The sequence below is a fragment of the Geotrypetes seraphini genome, chromosome 2, assembly GCF_902459505.1.
Source record: "Geotrypetes seraphini chromosome 2, aGeoSer1.1, whole genome shotgun sequence".
In the NCBI taxonomy this organism is placed as follows: Eukaryota; Metazoa; Chordata; class Amphibia; order Gymnophiona; family Dermophiidae; genus Geotrypetes; species Geotrypetes seraphini.
Genome location: NC_047085.1, coordinates 311245441 through 311269339, shown reverse-complemented (window position 1 = coordinate 311269339; position 23899 = coordinate 311245441). Strand labels below are relative to the sequence as shown.

Here is a 23899-nt window from a genome sequence, read left to right as displayed (position 1 = left end):
TTTCAGAGGGCATCAAGGACTTGGCAGAAGATAGAGGGTCCCAGTAATATAAGAAGTTCTGCTTTTTTGGAGGAGGAGGAGGATTAGATCTAACATAAACATTATCTCTTTGGGGTGAGCATCGGGGATTTCATGGCAGCATTTACATTAGAGTTATCACTTAATCTGAATCAATATGTTAACCTTTAGGTTTTAGAAGATCCACAATAAGTAGCAGGCAGAGAAGCATTTGCTAATTTATAATTGACATTCTCTTTTTTGCAAGCATGTATGCACTAATTAATCCACTGAACAAAGATCTGTAGTGTACAATCAGCTATGTTTTAGGGACCTTAAATGGCTTTGGCATTACTTTCGAACATAGGCCCCCTAAGTTTAGGTGCGAGCAGAACTACACAGTGGAAGGCAGCAGAAGAAGACATGGGTGGGAAAAGATTAGCAAGTGTTAGGGGAGAGACTTGGAAGAAAAGGTTGGATAGGAGTGGGGAAGATGGAGGTGGGCAGGTGAACACAACCTCCTCTAGGGCAGATAGGAAATAGTGTGATGGCTGAGTTGGAAGACACAGGGAAAACAAAACAATGTCAAAGAAAACAAATGGAGAAAAGGAAAAAGAGCAAAATAACGATACATGTACACATTCACAAGTTTGATTGATTTTTGGAGTGAGGTATTACAGATTGAAAGCTTTTAACTAAAAAGTTATTAAGATAAAATATGCACACTGCCAAAGAATTGTCTAACACTAAGAATTTGCTGTAGGGAACTAGAGACTTTGGTTCTAGTATATAATTCAAAATTGAAGGGAAAGATGGCTTACTGTTCTTTGTTCAGAGACAATCTCTGCATCTTATGCTTGAAGACTACAAAATGATTTTGCTATAAACAGTGTTTTGTTTCTTTTTGACAGGCACTTTAAACAGCAGGCAGACAACCCTGATGTAAATTGGAAGGTAACAAACCAAACTTGGGGTGGGGGAGACAGATTTTGCTGGGGTTTTTTTTTTTGCACCCTGTTTAAAATACAGTAGTACTTTCTGTAAAATTACAGGGGTACTCATTACTGCTAATCCAGGGGTGTCCAATGTCGGTCCTCGAGGGCCGCAGTCCAGTCGGGTTTTCTGGATTTTCCCAATGAATATGCATGAGATCTATTTGCATGCACTGCTTTCAATGCATATTCATTGAGGAAATCCTGAAAACCCGACTGGATTGTGGCCCTCGAGGACCGACATTGGATACCCCTGTGCTAACCCTTACTGTGGTGCTATCAAAAAAATCTGACTGCTCAAATTACATCCTCAACATATGACTTTCTTTGTAATTTTTCATTTAAAACAGCTATAAATGAAACCTTCACAGTAAAAATAAGCTGTGTCCATTTTTGCATTATTTCAACTATGTACTGATCATATAGAAGTTAAATCGAATGGTTCGATATAGACATGACCCAATTTTTCTCCTAAGTCTTTAGGCCATAGAGGCTATGAATTACTGCATAGCTGAAATAATGCAAAAAGTGCACATGATCTGCTTTAGCTCTGAAGGGCTCAAATATTAATGTGCTTTTTGGTCTCCATATGTAATATTAGCAATCCTTGAAGTAGTCTGTGGCTTGATTCATTGCTTTGGGATATAAAGCACATGATTGTTAAATGGATCAACATATTTAGATAAAAAATAAATAAATGCTTTTATCTGGGCTCCATTGAATGTTGATACCCACTTGTGAGGACTTTGATTAACTTTTTTTGAATGTGTAACCTAACTTTATCCAGATATAGAGGATAACTTACTGGGTCAGACCAGTGGTCCATCTAGCTTATTATATTGTTTCCAACAGTGGCCAATTCAGGTCACAAGAACCTGGCAGAAACCCAAATAGTAGCAACATTCCATGCTACCAATCCCAAGGCAAGTAGTGGCTTCTCCTATGTCTACGTCATTTGCAGCTTTTTCATTTTGTTTTTGGGAGGGGGGTTTGTACATTTTTGTTTTTTAACAATTTTGTTGACGCTGCTATGGCTGCTGGCCCCTCCCCCCAAAACTAGGTTGTGACAAACAACCCCAAGCCCTCTGATCACAACTTGAATCCCCAATGATAACCCCTCATCACCACCACCACCACATGGCACCTGATTCCCTCTGGCACTTAAGGATATCAGCAGCATAATAGCAGGTCAAAAACAGTTCCCCTTCATGTCTGTATCCCCATTGCACTGAAGCAAAGGTAGTTATAGCCTCTGAACAGCTGGAATCTTGGAAGAAGATACTAAAGCAAAGGTAGGAATAACCTGGAATGGAATACAGGTACCAGGAATTTGAATCTTAGAAGCAGGTGGCTTAGAAATGCAGCTTAAATATATTTAGAAATCTTTGGAGCAGGTGAAGACACCCCAATAGTATAATAGTAATGGTGAATTTCACACAAGGATTCATGATTGTAAATTCAAGAAAGGCAAGCCACAGACCTGGCAGGGAAAGACAATAGCCTGGTGAGCAGGGTGATGTAACCGCATGAGTGGTCATTAGTACTGCTCCAGGTTCAGGTCACATGGCAGGCTAGTATTGGACATAGAAGCCCATCTCTGTACAGCCTGTAGTTTGATTCATGAGAGATAGGCTGTTGACAAAGCTCTCTCCATCCCTACTCCACCCCCCTCATCAAACCTCCCACTGTATCATGGGACCTCAATGTCATCCTCACCTAAGCAATAAAAGCTCCTGTTAAGGTACTTTATCCCAGGACAAGCAGGCATGATATTCTCACACATGGGTGACGTCATCTACGGAGCCCCAGCGCGGACAGCTTTTCAAGCAAACTTGATTGAAGTTTCAAGTTTGCACACTGCACCACGCATGTGCTAGCCTTCTTGCCCACTAGAGGGCGCATCCCCACCTCGTGGTCCTCAGTTCTAATTCATCCGCGGAGCCAGAAGCCCTGTGGATTTTTTAGTGCTCTTTTGCCTTCTGTCGCCGCGGCTGTGTAGGTTTTTTCGACGCGGTCGCTGCGTTTTTTCTCTTCTTTAATTTGCTTCTCTTTGATTTTCAAAAAAAAAAAAAAAAACGTGTTATATTTTTTGCGCTCCGGGGGCTCCCGGTAGCCACGGCCGAGGAACCTCGTTCGTTCCCGGCCCCTTTTTGGGCCTATGTCCCGGCCCGTTACGGGATTCAAAAAGTGCGGCACTTGTGACCGGCTGTTGTCGATCACAGATCCCCACAGGCGTTGTCTGCGGTGCTTGGGGCCCCATCACCCGACCGACTCCTGTTTGAAGTGTGGGACCTTTCAAAAAAGGGCTCTCACGCGTCGCATTGCCCGCATGGCGGAACTTTTTTCTCCCGACGTCCCGACGGGGATGGCCTCGAGCTCGGCCTCGGCTTCGGCCCCGGCCTCGACCTCGGCCTCGACCTCGACATCAGGCCCTCCTGCCTCGCCTCGACCCTCAGTGCCCTCGAAGCAGGTTGCCTCGTCCAGCAAGGCCTCGGGTAAGTCTCCACTTCCCTCCTCAGCTCCTGGATCCAAGAAGCCACCCTCGGGCGCCTCATCGGCGGTTGGGTCTGCCTCCGCCCAGCCCAGGGTGTCTAAATCGATAGCCCCGAGGGAATACTCGAGACCGAGGTCGCCCTCTGTGGAGCATCGACAGGTGCTGCCCCAGGGTATGTCCATCCCTGTGTTTCAGGACTTGCTCCGGGCTTTGATCGCCTCGGAGCTGTCCGGGGCCATTGAGCACCTGCAGCAGGCTTCGGCCTCGACTGCCTCGGCCTCGACTGCCCCGCAGTTGGCGACCTCGGCCTCAGGTACCGGGGCTTCGGCCGCCGAGGCACCTGCCGCCTCGACCTCGGCTTTGGCCTCGGACCGGGCCTCGATGGGACAGCCTGAGCGTAGCGTCAGGCCCAAGGACAAGCTGCGCCGAGTGCGGCGGATCTCCTCTACCTCGTCCTCGAGGTCCTCGCGGGGCTCCTCGCCTTCGGGTAGACCTCGGGCGAGGCGCCGACCGAGGAGAGCCAAGCGGTCTCGGGTCTCGCCTCGCGGACGCGGGCGCTCATCGCCTCCCGAGGGCGAGTCCTTGCGAGTCGAGGAGCTCCGAATGGATAATCCAAAACTTTTTCGGTCCCCGTGCAGAGAGGGTTCCCGTGCCTCCTCGACGGGGCGGAAGGGACGGACCTCGATTCCCCGCACCCCGGGGGGTTCCCCCAGGGGCTCGTTCCAGCGGGCTGGGTCCCCGACTTTATCTTCCTATCATTGAAGTTTCTGACCTGAAAGGTCTTTTGGTGACAGTCACTTCAGCTTGCAGAGTCGGTGAGCTGCAGGCCCTAGTAGCTGATCCACCTTACATGAAGTTTTACCATAAGGCAAAGTTACTTACCTGTAGCAGGTGCTGTCCGAAGACAGCAGGTCGAATATTCTCACAGCTGGATGATGTCATCTGACAGAGCCCAGCACAGAGCTTAGTAGCATAAAATTACGCAGAAGCTTCTATCAGCGTCATATCACACTTGCACACATGCCTTCCTGCCCAATGTGGAAGCACAAGCCCCCTCAGTCCTACAAAATAGCTAATAGGAAATGATATTTAAGTTGATGATCTTGATTTTCAAACTATTATATTAACTAACACCAGCCTATCTAGTAAAGATTATTTATTGCTATGAACCATCACACACATAAATCTTCAAATATTAGTAGAAACACCAAATTTAGCTTCTTGTCAAAGATTAAATGAAGAAATAAGGCTTTTAGCATGATAAGCCTGAGTTATTGGAACTAACTGCTCACAAACTTCTTTTAGGAAAAGTTTTAAAATGATGAAATTACTTTTATGGTTTAATTAAAAGTTGAGTTGAGAATTAAGTTTCTGACTGGTATTTTGTTAATGATGTAAACCACTTTAAATGGTTTGGTGGGAATGCAATACAGACATGCATTCCCTATTTCATATAGTGAATCTACATTTTCTCCTGCTCTGAGGCACGTCTAAGTGTCTCCTATAGGTAAATCCTGATATGCCTGATCTCCATGATACCAGCGCCTCCCTCCACATACACATACACACATATATCCCTGCACCAGCCCCTGATAAGAAAACCCAGATCCTTCACATCATCCCCCAGAGATCACCATGCCTGGTCATAAGACCAACACATGAGAACTTCACCCAAATTCACACATTGTGGGGCTTAAGACATACCAAAATGACCCTTAGACTGCAAGGACCCACCACCACCACCTTCATCTCAACTCTTACCTTAGGCTTATTGGAAGTCCATGGTGTCTAGTGGGTGGGAGCAATGCCCACTTGCTCATGCCTCATGGCCATCTTGGTCTCCATAATGATTGCCGAGACCTCGAGCGATAATATCTGGGCTTTCATATTGAGAGGGGACTGTGTAATGTAGGGGGTCTGGGCTGTCACGTCAATGGGGTGAATCAGATGATGCTGAGTGTCATGTTGGAGAAACTAGTAAAAGGACGAGGATGTTATCTGAGGGGAGTGATTACTGATGCTAGGATTGGGGGACAGCAATTTTAGAAAGCTGCTCCCACATTTATATTGAAGGGGGTATGCTTATTTTTCCTATATACAGCTCTGAAATTGCTATTCCCTCTGGATGTGGATGACTTGAATATGTAGCCATGCTCATATTTTACAAGAAGCTTTATGTTTGGCAGGCTTCTTTTAAGATAGTATGGGAATTCTACATGCTGTGACATGAACGTTTGAATTCCCCTTGACCCTTCCTTTCTAATATGCTGCACTATATATATGAGATATGTATCTTTCTGTGAGAGATCTGTTGATTATTTAGTTGTGAAATCACAAACTTCTTTTCCTTTGTTCCCTAAGTTGCCTGATGAATTTACAGTGGTTTTCAGTGAAGCAGAAGGAGAACTTTCTGTAGGTGGAGTCTTCTTGAGGATCTTTATCGCCCAACCAGCATGGGTTCTGCGTAAACCTAGAGAATTTCTTGTTGCACTTTTTGAGAAGTTCACAGAACTTCTGGAGAAGAATAACCTTCATGTAAGATTATCTCTTTTTTGGATATTTTTCTACCTCCTTGCCTTCATAGTAGGGCTATGAATTTGAATTAATAGTGTGCTTCTAAATAGCAGTAATGGTATTTTGTGCTATGTAAAAAGTGTGTATGTATATGTATAGGTGTAGATATCTATATAAATAGCATTACTTATTGGTCACACATACATTGCTTTCTTATGTCAGTTATTTTTCGTTTTGTAGATATTGCAATGAACAGGTAAAAAAAATTGAAAGCAGTTTGTACACTCAACCCTGAAATTGAGAAATTAAAAATAAAGTTTGGGTTATCTCTTTAAAGGTTAGTTTTCTTTCCATCTAAGCACATTAGTCCTTATTGCCAATTAACAGGCTTCTCCCATTTGTTTCTTGCTGGTCACATGTACTTGGGCTTAGCATTTGGATGAAATCAATAGGTTGCTGCATAGTAAATGACGGCAGATAAAGACCATCTTTATTTTCTCTTCTTTATTAATTTCCAGGTACTTTAGTTAGATTGTGAGCCTTCGGGACAGTAAGGGAATTTTTTAAGTACCTTCTTACTTCTCATTTATAATCTTAATGTATATTTTCTTCAAACCGCTTAGAACCTAACGGATGTAGCGGTATATAAGAAATAAATTACATTACATTACATTACAACAGTCCATCCAGTCTGCCCATTAGTTAAACCCATTAAAAATACATTATTAACTTGTCTCTTCTTTAATATTTCTGGGTCATAGACTGTAAAGTCCACCTGGTATTATCCTAGTTTCCAAATGCTGAAGTTTCCGTCCAATCTCACTCCAGCCTATCCAACCATCCTACCATAAAAACCGTCCAGTAACATGCTCATGTTACAAGTTAGTGGAGTTCCCATTGATGCTCTCCCCAGCCAAATTCTACACCAAATCACCACATATGGGGACACAGACCATGCAAGTCTGTCCAGTACCAGCCTTAGTTCTTTAATTTACATCCTTCATTTTCTAATTAAAGATCCTCTATGTTTATCCCATGCTTTTTTGAACTCCATCACTGTTTTCCTCTCCACCACTTCCTCAGGAGGGCATTCTAGGCATTCACAACCCTCTCTGTGAAAAATAATTTCCTAGCAACCTCAAATTATGCCCTCTAGTTTTACCATTTTCCCTTCTCTGGAAAAGATTTGGTTCTATATTAATACCTTTCAAGTATTTAAACGTCTATTATATCTCCCCTGTCCCACTTCTCCTCCAGAGATGAGTGCAGACATCTCTGATAGGGGAGAAGCAAAAAACCATGAAAATCCTGCACTATAACTATGGCAAATTTAACCTGTGAACTGTCTGTATGTCGATTCTTTGCTATGATTTTGTAAAAGGGGGGTTATTACTGTCATGCATACAGGCCAAAAGGAAAAAAAAACTGTACACTCAGGTAATCACAGAATACAGATAAAATTTACTCTACAAGCAAAAAATTTACTACTGTGACTGTGTACTAGCAGTAAAGCCTAGTGCAAGGGACAGGAACCTTTTTGGCTAAGAGAGCCATTAACACGACATATTTTAAAATGTAATTCCATGAGAGCCATACAATATGTTTAAAACTAAATACAAGTAAATGTGTGCATTTTATGTAAGACCAACACTTTTAAAGTACAATAAGTCTCTGAATTATTTTTAATAACGTTGTTATGCTGATGCTAACCAATGATGAATAAAGTAGTTCTTACCATTAATGCGACTTCTGGTGCTGCATGGTTTGCTGATGGCTTTGTAGTCTGGTTGATACGTGGTGAGGTTAAGTTTCATGCAGGCGTTGAGACTTCTATCCGTTAAACGTGATCGTAGATTGGTCTTAATGTTCTTTAGATGTGACAAAGACTGCTCACATGCATACGTAGAGCCAAACATTGTCAGTACAGAAATACTCACGCTGCAGTGTGTGGTATGTGACGGAAAGCGCGTTCCAAGTTTTGACAATCAGCTGGTCTGCGGGTTGAAGTTTTTTCATTTCTCCCCACTTGTGTTTGCTCGCCAACTCTGCTTGCTGTCGTGCAAGTCTTTCCAAATCTTCATTCAGTGACTTGAACTTATTCACCCACATGTCTGAGGTCTTCAGGTCAGCAGCTTGGAGCTTAAAATCTCTGACAGACACACCTGGGATGTAACTCAGGTCGGCGCTGTCTACTGCACACTCGTGTGGATGGGTGATGAACTTAAAAAGACTAGCGCGCTCATGAAATTCTCCAAAGCGCGCTTTGAATGACTGCAGGAGAATAGATGTGAAGCCCGCTAGCTGCTAAAGATCAAGATGTTGAGCAGGGTCACTTGCTGTGCATGCATCTTTAAACTCTCCCAGTTTTTCAAAGTGTAGTAAACGACCTGTTTCAATGTCGGCGATGAAGAGTTCTAGCTTGTTTTCAAATGCAAACACTGCTTGTTGAAGGGATAAGACTGTATTTCCAGTGCCTTGCATTTTCACATTGAGCTGATTCAGATGTTCATTCATGTCCACGAGATAGTGTAGAACTTCAGGAGCCACTCAGTGTTAGCTAACTCAGGATGCTCAATGTTTTTCATTTCAAGAAAAGTCCAGATTTCGCTCAGACAAGCCGCGAAATGGCTGAGCACCTTCCCTCGTGACATCCAACACACATTGCTGTGCAGAAGCAGACCAGGATAGCTATTCCCAACTTCATCCAGCAGTGTTTTAAACTGGTGATCATTTAAAGCTCAGGCAACAATAAAGTTGACCACCTGAATGACCAGCGACATCACCTCACCAAGCTGCTTGCCACACATCTGAGCACAAAGCGCCTCCTGATGTAGGATGCAGTGAAAACTTAGGATGGGTCTCTTTTCATGTTCACGAAGAAGCGCTACAAATCCTCTGTTTTTCCCCCCCATGCACGGAGCACCATCAGTACACACCAAAATAAGTTTATCCATCGGTAGATTTTGTTCTTTAGCGAGCTAAATGAAAGACTTGAATAAATCCTTCCCTCTTGTTGTCCCATTCATAGGCAAAACACAAGACTTTCCTCACATAGTGTGTCACAACAGCATACCTTGCAATCACGCTGAACTGGGATAAATGGCTTATGTCTGTTGACTCATCCAAAGCGAGAGAAAAGAATGGTGCTGCATTTATGTCCTTCACTTGTGTTGCCTCAATTTGATTTGCCATCATGATGGTACGATCGTGAACAGTTCTTGCCAACAGAGGCATGTCTTTTATTCGTTTGATTATTTTGTCTTTATCTGAAAAATCGTCAAAAAGTTCATTGGCAACATCAAGCATGAATGTTTTGGCATACTCCCCATTTGAGAATTGCTTTCCGTTTCTCACAATTGCTAAAGCACCAGCAAAGCTAGCCAAATTCCAGTCACCTTGTTGGGTCCAAACACGAAGTTGCTGCTGACTAGCTTGCACTCTGCACAGTAGCTCTTGACATGCTTTCTTCCTGCTGTCCCCCGCAGGATATTTCGATGCAAATGTAGTATGGCGTGTATCGAAGTGCTGCTTTATATTTGACCGTTTCATCAATGCACTTTTATCATTGCATATTAGACACACTGCAGAACTTGCTCTCTCCACAAAGGCGAATTCCTCTGTCCATTCCTGCTGAAAAGTACGATACTCCTCATCTTTTTTTCTTTTAGCCATCTTCTTCAATAAAAGGGTTTCTGCAATTAGCTAGCTGACTGAGGTGAGGAGGATACCACCCCAGGTAGTGGTCTGTGGGGCAGGGCAGAGGTAATGAAGGCAGGGTAGCCAATTGCGTATGTAGCTGGTGGGATGGGAAGCCGGGGCCTCGATTTGGGGCTACATGTGAAGGACGATGCGGCTTCAGGCCCGTTCGTCCGCGGATGCTGCGGGGCAAGGTAGGGTGGGTCCTAAGGATGTGGATGCGATGCAGAGGAGGGCGTGGCCTGCACTCGGCGGAAAGAAGATGTGTTCTTCTTTCCCAGCATACATCAATTAAGCCCCAGCCAAGGATCTTTCCCATGCATTCATATAGTCACAGAGGGACACTGGGGAGATTAGGGGGGGTTCTGGAGCAATAGCAAATGAAGTAGGCACACTCACAACTTGTCCCCTTCACTGGTATAGCTTGCTGCGGTCCAGGCTAGAATCTGTAGCTGGGAGAGGTACCACACTGTGCAGAGCATCGGAAGATGGCTGCCGCTGTCCCCGTCCTGGCTCAGATCCGATCCGGCTCTGTGTTGGCGGCTCCCGCTTCCGGGTGACCGGCAGAATGTCCCCGATGGTCTGGGTAGGTCTGTTTGGGTGTCCTCTGCTGCAGTGCACGTCTTGAAGAAAATTTTTCTCCGCTGCAGCAGAGGAGCTCGTAGTGTGTGTGGCCGCTCTCCTTGGCTCCGCCCCCGGAAGTCAGAGTGTCATGTTGGCAGCGAGCCAGATGCAGCCATCAAAAGAGCCACATCTGGCTCGCGAACCATAGGTTCCTGACCCCTGGCCTAGTGAAACTGAAGGTATTAAAACTTATCACGTCAATATTAAATAAGCCAGCAGGCAAGGAAGTTAGTTAAATTAAAACAACCCAGGTTTTAACTGACTGACTGCTTTTCACCAGGCTTCTTAATATTTAGATCCTATCTGATGCATAGTCCGTCTCTCGCAAACTACTTAACAGGATTCAACTGAACCTTCCCCTCAACGAAAAATCTCAAGTACAGAAGCATTTTCCAATCCATGTTCACCTTCCTAGGGGTCAAAATCTGGAATGGTCTTGCAGAGGCAATAAGAACAGAAGCCAACCATGTCCAATTCCGGAAAAAAGCTGAAAACTCTACTCTTTGACAATTAATTCTTTAAGATTGCCATATATACCAGTTATTTTGCTCAGTATGATTAGGTTTTATCCTCCTTCTCCCCTCCTTCCTCCTTACTTCCCCTTTTGCCTTTTCTACCCTTTCAAGTCACCCAGAGCCTGTTTAGGTTTGTGCGACTCAACCTCAGTGGTTGCCAAATTTATTTCCCATTCTTTTTGCCCCCAAAGATTAAAACAGCCCTGCCCTCCAATGATAAAGAAATGCAACGTGAAGTAATCTCCCTTTTGCCCCATTCCCTATCTTTTATAAGTGTTTCCCAAAACCTCATACTCTTAGCTTCGATGTCCTACATCCTCAAAGATGGTCCTGAAGCCTAGTAGGAAGAAGAGAAGCTTTTGCTTCTTCCTTCTGGGTTGAATTTTAGTGAAGTGTAAATATATATGTGGGAGTCAGCTCAGCTCTACTAGCTCTTAATTTTTACTTATTCACTTACAGATGGTGAAAAAACCAATACCTATGTAGAACTTAATTTGAAAATGTTTATAATAGAAAACACGTGGGAGAACCCAGATCCATTTCACTCTTCAGAAAACAGGAAGTTGTGTTAGAAAGGGTGGGATGGGTCAGAGGGAAAACCCCGGTGCAGGCTGCAGGTAATGTATTAGTATCACTGATGCTGGTAGTGCCAGAATGAAGACATGATTGGAGGTTAGGGGGGAACTAAGAAAGCTATATGGAACTGCCAGTGTGGCTGGGAAAAGAAGAGCATCAGAACAAGCATGGGGGTGGGAGTGAGAAGGGAGTAAAATGCTATAAGCACGATTAATTACTAGCTGCCTGAGGCCAGACAAGCTGAACATCACACTGGTAACTTCTTAGAAATAAATTTAGTACACACCAGGCTTTATCTTGAACCAAACACAGCTTTACTTTGTTTTCAATTGATGAGGCAACTAAAAAACGTTCTTTATATGAGACCAACAACATACCAAGTCATATCATGTCATATAAGAAGTGGGACTTTGAATTTTGGATTTTTTGCTCCTCTTTGTTTGTTTATTAAAAACTTTATATACCGCTTAACGGCCTAAAAGGATCCAAGTGGTTTATAATGTATAATTCACATTCATCAAGAAAAGAACTCCATTTAAAAATAGAAAAGGAAAAATTAAGATCAAAAGTTAAACCTTTTTTTTTCATAAAATTTTATAACAAACAACATCTCAATAATAACAATTCTAATGGTAAAACAATAAAACACTCAAATCTCAATGAACCATAATTTATACATACAGCTAAAAATTTTCCATTACAAAATTAATCATTACATAAACACAGATCACAGTGCCAGGCTTTATTGTGAATCTATGGATTTTGTTGCAATATGATCCTTGGATACAGCTATGAAGATAAGTACATTGCTGCATATACACTACTGAATGTTTTTGTATTTTGTGAAGTTTTTTGAGAGACTAGTGACTGTGCTTAACCCCAATACAGGACACTTGTTGGACTGCAATTAAGAAGTGTGATTCTTCTGAGGTCTATTCTTCTCCACATTTTTATTGATGTGTTTCTGGGCAGTTGTTTTTTTCATAATTGTATTATTGACCAACTATATACACCAGTTCTTATTATGTCCTTCCCTCGTTTATTGAATTACCTGTAAACCGTGCCGAGCTCTATCTTTATGGAGATGATGCAAACTTAAGGTTTAGTTTAGTTTAAAAAATGAAGCAGCAAAATTCAGATGAATGGATGTACTAAGGACCCAACATGGACCGTGTTTTGGCAGCCTATACCTTCATCAGGAGTCCTGTGCTGCGCCATATAAAATCGTGCATTAGTCTCTTGCTACAAAGGCTGCCAAAACCTGTCTGTGTTCAGTCCTTAATATATCCATTCATCTGGATTGTGCTGCTTCACTTTTTATATAGAGTTTTTAATAAAGTGATTATTTTGGACTCCTCTCATCATGGTTATTTGTGGATTTTCCATTCCTTGCATTTTTTTGTTTGACTTTTGTAGTTTGTTTCTCTGGCTTGAGATTTTGGACAAGTCATTTAACCCTCCATTGCCTTAGATACAAAACTTAAAAATTATAAATCCTCCAGGGACATGAAAAATACCTACTGTACTTGAATGTAACTTGCCTTGAGATATTACTGAGAAAGATATGATCTAAATCCAATACAACATATAGTATGAACTTAAGTAGTACAAAACACTGCAAATGTCACTCGGGACCTACAGAGTAATTGTGACATACCATAATAGCAGTATCTTCCACAAGTCAGGCAAGCACCTACCTAGGAAAAGACAGTACCAAAAACACTGTGGTGACCACTAGAATATCAGTAAACTTATTGGAAAACTAAACAAACCAGATTAAAACAGATCAATCATACAATCTGTGTGAACAAAAAATCATGTCTCTTTCAAACTTGCAGAATACAAGTCTTCACTCAGTTTAGAATAAGTAACCACAATATAAAAATAGAAATAAAATTAATCTGATCCTCAAGAAGCTAGACTCTTCATACAGTGCAACACCAGAAAAAGAATGAAATATTCCAGACACTACATTACAAATTAATAAATGAAAATAAAACAAAAAATGGAAAATGATACCATTTTATTGGACTAAATATATTTTTCAATTAGCTTTCAGAGGCCAAAACTTACTTCCTTAGGTCAGGACAGTATACTGCTATTATGGTATCCTGTCGTGACCTGGGGAAGGACGTTTTGGTCTCTAAAGTTAATCAAAAAGATATTAAGATTAATCCAATAAAAAGATAACATCTTATTTCAAATTTTTATGTATTTTTACTTATTATTTATTGACACAGCTAGCATACTACTTTATCTTAAATTACAAATAAAGTTTTTTTTTCTGTGTTTGTTGTCTATTTACTTTTTTCAATTGTGTTGGTACCAGTCTCTAGTCTCCAACATCTCCCCTTTCACTCCCCCTCCCCACCCACCCATAATCTCTCTCATCTCTGTCTCCCCCTCAACCCACATCTGCCCTCCCGTTTTATTCAGAATCTGTCCTCCCCACTTCTAGACAGCATCTACCCGCTCCCCCCTTCTGTCTGTCTACCCTTCCATCCAGTGTCAGCCACCTCTCTTGCCTCCCCCCACTTCCTACAGTGTCTGCCATGCTCCTTCTCTTCTTTTCATTCAGCATCTCCCCTTTCACTTCCATCATCTCCCACCTCTGTCTCTTCCATACACCATCTGCCTTATTTCTCTCCCCTTTTCATCCATTATTTGCCCTCTGTTTCCCCCTTTTATAAAGGCATCTGCTCACTCTCTCCTTTTCCATCAGTATCTCCTAGTGTTCCCCCCTTTCTTACAGCAATCAGCCCCTTCTATCTTTCCATCCAGTGTCTTCCTCTTTTTTCCCCACCTCCCCCTTTCATCACATCTCCCTTGTTCTTGTTTTCCTTACCTGATACCCCGGCTGCAGCTTCTTATGCCACACAGCAAGAGCTGTACTTCCCTTCCTCCCTCCCACAGCCACCCCAGCCACTGCTGCTGCTTCTCAAAGCAAGCAGCAACCTTGGCAAAACAGCCTACCTCACACTCATGTGGGCCGCAATCACAGCTTCAGTCTATACAGCTGCCAGTCACACCCCTCAGTCGATCTTTTCTGGTTCCGGGTCAGAGCCAGCAACTGATCTTATTGAGGCTGTGAATTCAGCCTGTTTTGGTGCTGCTATTTTAGAGAAGCAGAAGAAACAACCAGGATGGTGGTGGGTGGGAGATGGGGAAGCGCTGCTCCTGCTGCACAACAGTTCAAAATTGCTGCAGGGAGTTTTTTAAAAGAGGTGTATGACTGTGCAGCTAAGAGCAGGGTTTTTCAACGGTACGTGAGCTCAGTGGCAGTAGGCGGAATTGGTGGCGGGTCAGCTTGGGAGCAGGCAGGCTTTGGCGCAGCTTCAGGAGAGAGAGGAAGGGGGCACTAGGGAAGGAGGGAGGAATGGGGCACTAACTTGGGACATAGGAGGGAGGGAATAGAAAAGGACAATTGTTGGGCCTGAGTGCAGAAAGAAAGAAATATTGGATGCACAGTCAGAAGGAAGTGCAACCAGAGACTCATGAAATCACCAGACAACAAAGGTAGGAAAAATGATTTTATTTTCAATTTAGTGATCAAAATGTGTCAGTTTTGAGAATTTATATCTGCTGTCTATATTTTGTACTATATTTGCCTATTTTTCTATAGTTGTTACTGAGGTGACATTGCATATTTTAAAGGCATCTGCCTTGATGTCTTTGAAACCCCTCGAATATAAATGATAATTAACATTTTCTCTGCATGCAGTGTGCTTTGTGTTTTTTTTTATTTTGTGGTTACCATTATGTATTAATAGGATTATATTGTGTGTATATGAAAAATGGAAGGAAGAAATTAGTATTATTATGGGGGTGGAGTCTCAGGCGGAGTTTGGGCGGGGTACTCGGTTGGTATTTGTGAGGCTTAGGGGGTTCTTAATTTGAAAAGGTTGAGAAACACTGGCTTAGAGGGAATGTTGTAGTAAATCCAGTGTTGCCTCAAAAATGGGAGCAAGATGCAGGCACCAATTCTAGGCAACCTGCTCTCATACGACTGACAAGAGCTGCATAAGCTATAGGCACAATGGCACAGAAAAATTAATTAGGAACAGCAGGGATAAATTCATACTTATTTATTTAAAACATTTGTATTCTGCATGTCCAAAAATCTATGCGAATACAAAAGAAACACACACGATCATTAATACACACAATGTTACAATGCATTTACTTGTTTTCCAAACCTCACATGAAGTTTGAACTAAAGATCTGCTGGAATCTGTGGTGAGAGTGTTAGCTATAAAATGTCCACCAGTATACAAAGATGTATAAGATACAAGGTACTGAAGGTTTTTTTTCATTTGGGGAGAGTTATATGAGAATTTTTGGAAAACTAAAGCCAGACATTTTGTTTTCACAGGGTGAGACCTTAGAAACTGTAACAACAGCAGTAGTATGTCTTTTGAGTGCACAGCCTCAACTAGCAGATCAAGTTCCGCCATTGGGTCACCTTCCCAAGATCATCCAGGGCATGAACCACAAGAACAATGCCATTCCAAAATGTGGTATTCGTGTTATACACATGCTGTCTGATAATGAGGTATTCCATTTCTCTGATGTATAAACCATCCTAGAGGAGATCATTATTATTATTTTATTTCATTGTGGTGTTTAGTAGATATGGGAGTTAACACATGGTGCAACTATCTACTGTTACCAGATACCTCAATAATCAGGCATTTTCTGGCTTTTTATATTTTTCTAACTTGGTTTTTGCTTTGATATATTCTGCTTCCTCCTGCCCTCTTCTCTGTCCCCCCCACCACGCGTGCACCCACCTCTTCCTTTCTACTGTACAACTTTAACTTTACCGGCACAAGCAGCATCTCCAACCAGCTGCTTGCACCAGCCTCAGCTTTCCCTCTGATGTCACTTCCTGGTCCCATGACCAGGGAGTGACTTGAGAGGGTGAGCCGAGGCTGGTACGAGCAACAGGTTGGAGTTGCTGCTCGCGCTGGTGTAGAGTTAGAGGCAGGGGGGGAGGAGGGAAGGTGCGAACAGCTGGGGAAGGAGCAGAGGAGGTGCTGACGCGACACCAAAGGCAGTCCCTCCCTCCCCCTCTTACTATGCCACTGTCTGTTACTATGCGTTTGTAGCACATATTCTTTTAAAATAAAATTCTACTTCTGCCTTGCTTTTTTCCCTTCGCTACTCCAATCTATTGATAAACCATTGTGTTTTAGTTACTGAGCTGTAAAAGTTCTCTGGCTTCTCTGCTTGCTCAACTGGCTTTTAATAATTGAAGGATTATGGATTCCTTTCAGTCCAGACAGTCTACAGGTCTGGATCCTTAAAAACTCATCCAGCTTAGGATTGCTTTTCCTATATACCCTGCCTAAGTCATAGCTTTTCCATTTCAATTAAGTGTCTTTCTTTCATGTTTTTTCATTGTTATAAAATTGCTCTATATCCAATCAAATAATTAAAATGACTATTATTTAATGTAATAGCTGTTACTGTGGGTTCTGGCCTGATACACCAGGTGTGACCTGTTACACAGAAATATCCACTCTCCCAAAGAATATCCCTGAATAATGCCTAGGCTCCAGAAATAAAATCTGAAGTGAGTTAAATGGATTACTCTGAGGTCTTGCAGTAAATAAGTGGCCTAATAGTTAGAGCAGCTATCTCAGCATCCTGAGGTTGAGTTAAATTTCCAATTCAGCTCCTTGTGACTCTGGGCAAGTCACTTAACACTTTATTGCCCCAGGTACAAAATAAGTACCTGTGTAAACTATGTAAATTACTTTGATTGTAATCACACGGAAAAAGCAGTATATCAAGTCCTATCCCCTTTTACACAGTTAATAAAACTGTAATATATATAATGATCATCTCTCCCTTCCTCTCCTCCACCCCAATTCTTCCTATTTCCTTTCTCTCCCCCACATGTGTAGCATCTTTTCTCCCCTCTCACCCATCCCCTTGTGCAGTATCTTTCTAGCCCTCCCTCCTATCCCTTGTGCAGCAGAACCCTTGCAGCTTCTATCCCTCCCTTCCTCCCATCCCCCCATGTAGCATCTTTCTAAACGCCGTCGTGCACCTCCCCCCGCTGACCCATCTCTCCCTCCTATCTGATCTGCGAGACAAGAATATGTTATAACAAACCGGCAGCGTCGGCACACGGCATGCTGATGACATCAGCAGCAGAGGAACACCCAGGAGAGAGAAGGCCGTGAAGCAGCCTGTGTAGAATGCTGCCAAATGCTGTCGCTGCCAGTTTGTTATAAGGTATTTCTGTCTTGCAGTTTGGATGGGAGGTGGGAGGGAGAGATGGGTCAGTGGGTGGTGGGGGTGCACTGTGGCGGCAGGGGGAAGCGCTGCTGCTGCCAGCAACTAGGGCTTATTTTCGGGGGTAGGGCTTATATTAAGACCTACCCTAAAAATCATGCTAGGGCTTATTTTTGGAATAGGTCTTATTTTCGTGGAAACACAATACCCCTGGTCAGAGAGAGCCCTAAGCCAGCTAGAAGCTAAAGCAGCACAGCCTGGGCTTTGCAGTCCCCAGTTATGTCTAACACCAGCTCTAGCAGGATACATATTTCAAATCTGATATATTCTAATAACAAAATAGAAAATAATTTTTTGTTGTCTGGTTGTTTTATTCTTCACATCACATTGGTCACAGGCTCTGGTTTCTGTTTCCATTTATCTACCCTTAACTCACTTGCCAGGGTCTCCTAACCGTTTGACATGTCTTCTTTCTCTGGACTCACCATTCAACTTCCATTTCTATGTATGTTTTTCCTCCATGTTGAGCAAGCATCTCCCTTCTCTATCTCCTATACTTCCCTTTCTAGTGTTCCCCCTGTGCCCATCTCCCTGCCTTAATCATATTGCCATTCTATGATCCCCCTCCTCCTGTGTACAGTATCACTCTTCTATATCCCTATGCCCTACCTGTCCAGCATCTTCCTTCTGCGTTCTTATTCTCCCCATGTCTAGCCATCTTCTCTCTGTGTCCATATACCCTCCCATTTCTAGCATTAGCTTTTTGTGTCCATATACCACCCCCATGCAAATGCAGCATTCCTCTTTTTGTCCCTGTTCCTCTGCTCTCATCCATGCTCACCATCTTCTTTCTTTTTGTATATCTCCATGTGTCCAGCTTCTCTCCTCTCTTACTCCCTTAGAACAATGTGTCTCACACTCTCTTTTCTCCCTGTCTCCGCTATGTTCAATATTTCGCTCACTCTTCCTTCATCACCTTGGTTCAGTTTTTCTCTTTCCCTTCCCTTCTCTCTTTCTCCCTGCAGGTCCTGCACCTCTCCTCTTCCCTCTATCCCCTTTTCCATGGGTCCACCACCTCTAATCTTTCCCTTCACCACCCAGGTGTGGATCTGGCACCTCTCCCTTCCCTCCAGCTCCACTCCACCCACCACATGGGCCCAGCACCTGTTTCCCTTCCCCCCCCAATTCCCCAGACTAGATCCAGCAACTGTCTCCCTTCCCTTCAGCTTCAGCCAGTCCACGTCCAGAAGCCCAAGCAACTCCATCCCCCCTTTCACGGGTGCAGCAGCGCCCCCCCCTTGCAAGTCCAGCAGCCCCCTCCTTCCCTCCCTATCGCCAATCCAACAGTCCCTAACCCTCGTACCCTCCCTCTCGATGGCGGAGGGCAAAAACCCCAAACAAACAAACCTATGAGTTCAACTCCTGGGTTGGCCACTTCGTGCCTCCCAGGAAGGTCATACCAGCCTGTTGGAATGGAAGCTTCCTGCACACAAGGCTGCTCAGACCGGAACCTTCTTGATGTTGAGTCCCTCCTTCTGATGTAACTTCCGGTCGGAACTTACATCGGAAGGAGGGACTCAGCAACAAGAAGATTCCAGTCCGAGCAACCCTGCATCATGCGTGTAAGAAGTTTCCGTTCCAACAGGCTGGTATGCCTGTCTTCGGAGGCATGAAGGGGCCGAACCAGGAGTCACACTCGCAGTTTTTTTCTTTTTGCCATCCGCCATAGGGAGGGAGGGTACGAGGGTTGGGGGCTGTTGGACTCATAAGGGGGCGAGATGGGGCTGCTGGACACGCAGTCGCACTGAGGAGGGCACAGAGGCAACTCGCAGCAGATACTTCACTGCAGGGACAAAGCCATTATCCCAGGACAAGCAGGCAGCATATTCTTAACACATGGGTGACGTCACCGACGGAGCCCTCGGTACGGACCTTTTTAACTAGAAGTTTCTAGTTGGCCGCACCGCGCGTGCGCGAGTGCCTTCCCGCCCGACGGAGGAGTGCGTGGTCCCCAGTTTCTTCGTTTCCGCGGAGCGAAGAAGACGCGCGTGTTTTTTCAACGGCCGTTGAAACCACTTTTTTGCCTTCCCGCTCGCGCTTTTTTTCCTTATTTTTCTTTCTTTACCTTCGGGTTTATTTTACTTTGATTTGCAAAAAAAAAAAAAAAAAAAAACTTTGCTTTTTTCCCTTTTTTTCCGTTTTTGCCCCGGCGGGGCCTGTCGCCAGTATACAGGCCTCGGGCTTCAATTTTGCGGAGGCTATCTTCCCCTTCATGCCCCCGCAGGTCGGTTTTAAGAAGTGCCAGCGGTGTGCACGCCCGATCTCCATCACTGACCCACACAATTGGTGCTTGCAGTGTCTGGGTCCGGAGCATCGGGCGGACTCCTGCACCCGCTGTGCCACTCTTCAAAAGAGAACCCTTAAAAACCGAAGAATTCAACAAACTCTTCTCTTCGGCACCGAGTCGGCGATGGACTCCTCATCTTCAACGGCGGTACCTCAAAAATCGGCACCGTCGACCTCGACACCGACCGACCCCACATCGGCGCCGCTGGCGCCAGGTAAGCCGGCTAAGAAGCCTTCCTCTTCCCTTGAGCGCCCTCCGGCTACGGTGGCGACACCAGCCCTACCGGCATCGCACCGGTCCCGCAAACGCTCCGCCCCGATCTCGGTGAGTGCCTCGTCATCGGCCTCCTCATCGCCGGGGCGTGGAGCGGCATCCAAGGAACCGAAGAAAAAGAAAGCGGTTCCGATGCCACCCCTGGATGACCGTATCTCGGCCATCTTAAAAGCTCAACTCCAGGAACAGTTAAAGCAACAACTTGAACACCTGTTGCCCACTATCCTGGCACCGCTCCTTCCGGTACCAGACCGGCCCGAGCCCCGTACCGAGCCCCCGGTGTCCACCCCTTCGGTACCGGTAAACACCTCCATGCCGATCCTTTCGGCCGAACAACTCCATGTCGATCCGGTGGTTCATTCCCATGCCACATTGGATCCTCCTCGGCACCAGGCGGTACGGCATTCTTCCCGGGACCGAGATCGACGCCGGTCTTCCTCTCCTGGTACCGTTTCGGTGCGCTCTGGAAAGTCTTTGTCCAAGACTCGCCATACCGCGCCCTCCACCCCGGTGTCTCGACATGCACCAGAGGTCAGGGACCCTGACTTATGGGAGGAAACTCCTCTCGGTACCGAGGAGGATCCCTCCTCATCTGATGAGGAACCATCGGCACCCGATGCCACCTCTAAACCAGAGCAGTCCTCATTTTCTAAATTTCTGAGAGAAATGTCTGCTGCCCTATCCCTTCCCCTAGAATCTGACTCAAAGAAGTCTCAAGCCTTTCTAGAGGCTTTAGACTTTGAGCAACCTCCTAAGGAGTTCCTCAAGCTTCCCGTGCATGACATCCTGCGGGAAACATTTTACAAAAACTTGGAAAGTCCCCTCACGGTACCGGGAGCCCCCCGTAAACTGGACAACCTTTACCGTGTCATCCCTATTCCTGGATTCGACAAATCTCAATTGCCCCATGAGTCTCTTCTGGTTGAATCCACCTTAAAAAAGACTCAGGGCTCCAGTGTCTATGCCTCTACCCCTCCTGGCAGAGAAGGTAAGACCATGGACAAGTTTGGCAAGAGGCTTTACCAGAATGCCATGCTTGCCAACAGGGCAAACAACTATTCCTTCCATTTTTCTTTCTATCTGAAACATTTGGTCCAACAACTGTCTGCCCTCCAAAAGTACCTTCCTGAGCGCAAGGTCCCGCTTTTCCAACAACACATCTCTGGCCTTCTCCAAATGCGCAAGTATATGGTCCGCTCGATATACGACTCCTTCGAGCTCACCTCTCGGGCCTCTGCCATGGCCGTAGCCATGCGTCGCTTAGCCTGGCTCAGAGTCTCCGACCTGGACATCAACCACCAGGATCGTCTGGCCAACGCCCCCTGTCTCGGGGATGAACTTTTTGGAGAGTCGCTGGATTCCACCACCCAGAAACTCTCTGCCCATGAGACCAGGTGGGACACCCTGATCAAGCCGAAAAAGAAGGCTCCGCCTGCCCGACCCTATCGGCCTCAATCATCTTATCAGCGGAGGTTCTCAGCCAGGCCACTCAATCCGCCTCCCCAGCAATCTCGGCGACCCCGTCAACAGCAGCACCATGCCCAGGCTCGATCTCAGGCCACTCAACCCTCTAAGCCTCCTCAGCCTGCTAAACAATCTCAGCCCTTTTGACTCTTCTCTCCAGGGCATAGCCAGTCATCCACCCTTGCTACCTCTTCCACAGCCCATCGGGGGTCGTCTCACCATTTTCTCCAGCCGTTGGGAAGTCATCACGTCGGACCAGTGGGTCCTCAACATCATCCGCCACGGCTACTCTCTCAACTTCCAGACTCTTCCACCGGACAACCTTCCCGTAGAGTCTGCTTCACACTCATCTCAAACCCCCCTCCTCCTGAGGGAGGTTCAATCCCTCCTCCTTCTCAATGCCATCGAAGAAGTACCTCCAGATCAAAGGGGTCAGGGATTCTACTCCCGCTACTTCCTGGTTCCCAAAAAGACGGGAGACCTCCGTCCCATTCTCGATCTCAGGGACCTCAACAAGTGTCTGGTCAAGGAGAAGTTCAGAATGCTCTCCCTTGCCACGCTTTACCCACTTCTTTCTCAACACGACTGGCTATGTTCCCTGGACCTCAAAGAGGCCTACACTCACATCTCCATCAATCAGAGCTCTCGCCGCTACCTGCGGTTCCAGGTACTGCACCACCACTATCAGTACAAGGTGCTACCGTTCGGCCTCGCTTCCTCCCCCAGGGTCTTCACCAAGTGCCTTATAGTGGTAGCGGCCTTCCTCAGGTCTCACAACCTCCAGGTGTTCCCCTACTTGGACGATTGGTTGGTGAAAGCACCTTCATCTCAACTCGTGCTACAAGCTACTCATCACACCATCTCTCTCCTCCACCTCCTGGGGTTCGAGATCAACTACCCCAAGTCGCATCTGCTTCCCACCCAGCGACTTCAATTCATTGGAGCAGTTCTGGACACCACGCTAATGAGGGCCTTTCTCCCCTCCGATCGCCAGCGGACCCTGCTCCATCTCTGCAATCAGGTGCTCATGCATCCCTCCATTCCTGCCCGACAGATGATGGTCCTCCTGGGTCACATGGCCTCGACGGTGCATGTCCTTCCTCTGGCACGTCTCCACCTTCGTACGCCTCAGTGGACTCTCGCCAACCAATGGTCACAGACTACGGATCTTCTTTCTCATCCCATCTCTGTGACATCATCTCTTCAGCAATCTCTCCAATGGTGGTTGAACTCCTCAAATCTTTCCAGGGGTCTACTTTTCCATCTGCCCCCCCACTCTATGATCATCACCACAGATGCGTCCCCCTACGCGTGGGGAGCTCACCTAGGAGATCTACGCACCCAGGGACTTTGGACCCCACAGGAGCGTCGTCATCACATCAATTTCCTGGAACTCAGAGCCATGTTTTACGCCCTCAAGGCTTTCCAACATCTTCTCTGTCCTCAAGTCCTCCTCCTGTGCACAGACAATCAAGTCGCCATGTACTACATAAACAAGCAAGGCGGCACCGGATCTCGCCCCCTTTGTTTGGAGGCTCTGCGCATCTGGACCTGGGCCACGGACCGCAATCTTTTTCTCAGGGCGGTCTATATCCAGGGCGAACAGAACTCTCTGGCCGACAATCTCAGCCGCATCCTTCAACCTCACGAGTGGACGTTGGACCCTCCGACTCTGCTCTCCATCTTTGCTCGATGGGGCACTCCGCAGGTGGACCTCTTTGCAGCACCTCACAATCATCAGCTGCCCCAATTCTGTTCCAGACTCTTCTCTCCCCACCGTCTGGCTCCGGATGCATTCCTGCTCGATTGGAGGGATCGGTTCCTGTATGCCTTCCCTCCACTTCCTCTGATGTTGCGGACCTTGTCCAAACTCCGCAAGGACCACGCCACCATGATTCTTATCGCACCTCGGTGGCCTCGCCAACACTGGTTCTCACTCCTGCTCCAACTCAGCTCCAGGGAACCCATTCTACTTCCTGTGTTTCCTACTCTACTTACGCAGCAGCATCAGTCTCTACTGCATCCCAATCTGTCTTCGCTCCACCTGACAGCCTGGTTTCTCTCGGGCTGACCTCTCCAGAGAACCTATCTCAGCCGGTCCGCCTCATCTTGGACGCCTCCAGGAAGCCGGCCACCCTCCAATGTTACCATCAGAAATGGACCA

General features: G+C 45.6%; 1 protein-coding gene across 1 annotated transcript in view; it reads left to right on the top strand.

Annotated features, from left to right (window-relative positions):
• DNAJC13 (DnaJ heat shock protein family (Hsp40) member C13) overlaps positions 1-23899 on the top strand; it is a 495155-nt gene that overhangs the window by 412122 nt on the left and 59134 nt on the right. The window contains 3 exon segments of the mRNA XM_033929988.1: positions 909-951; positions 5845-6018; positions 15781-15960. Of these exon segments, the coding sequence (XP_033785879.1) occupies positions 909-951; positions 5845-6018; positions 15781-15960 (397 nt within the window).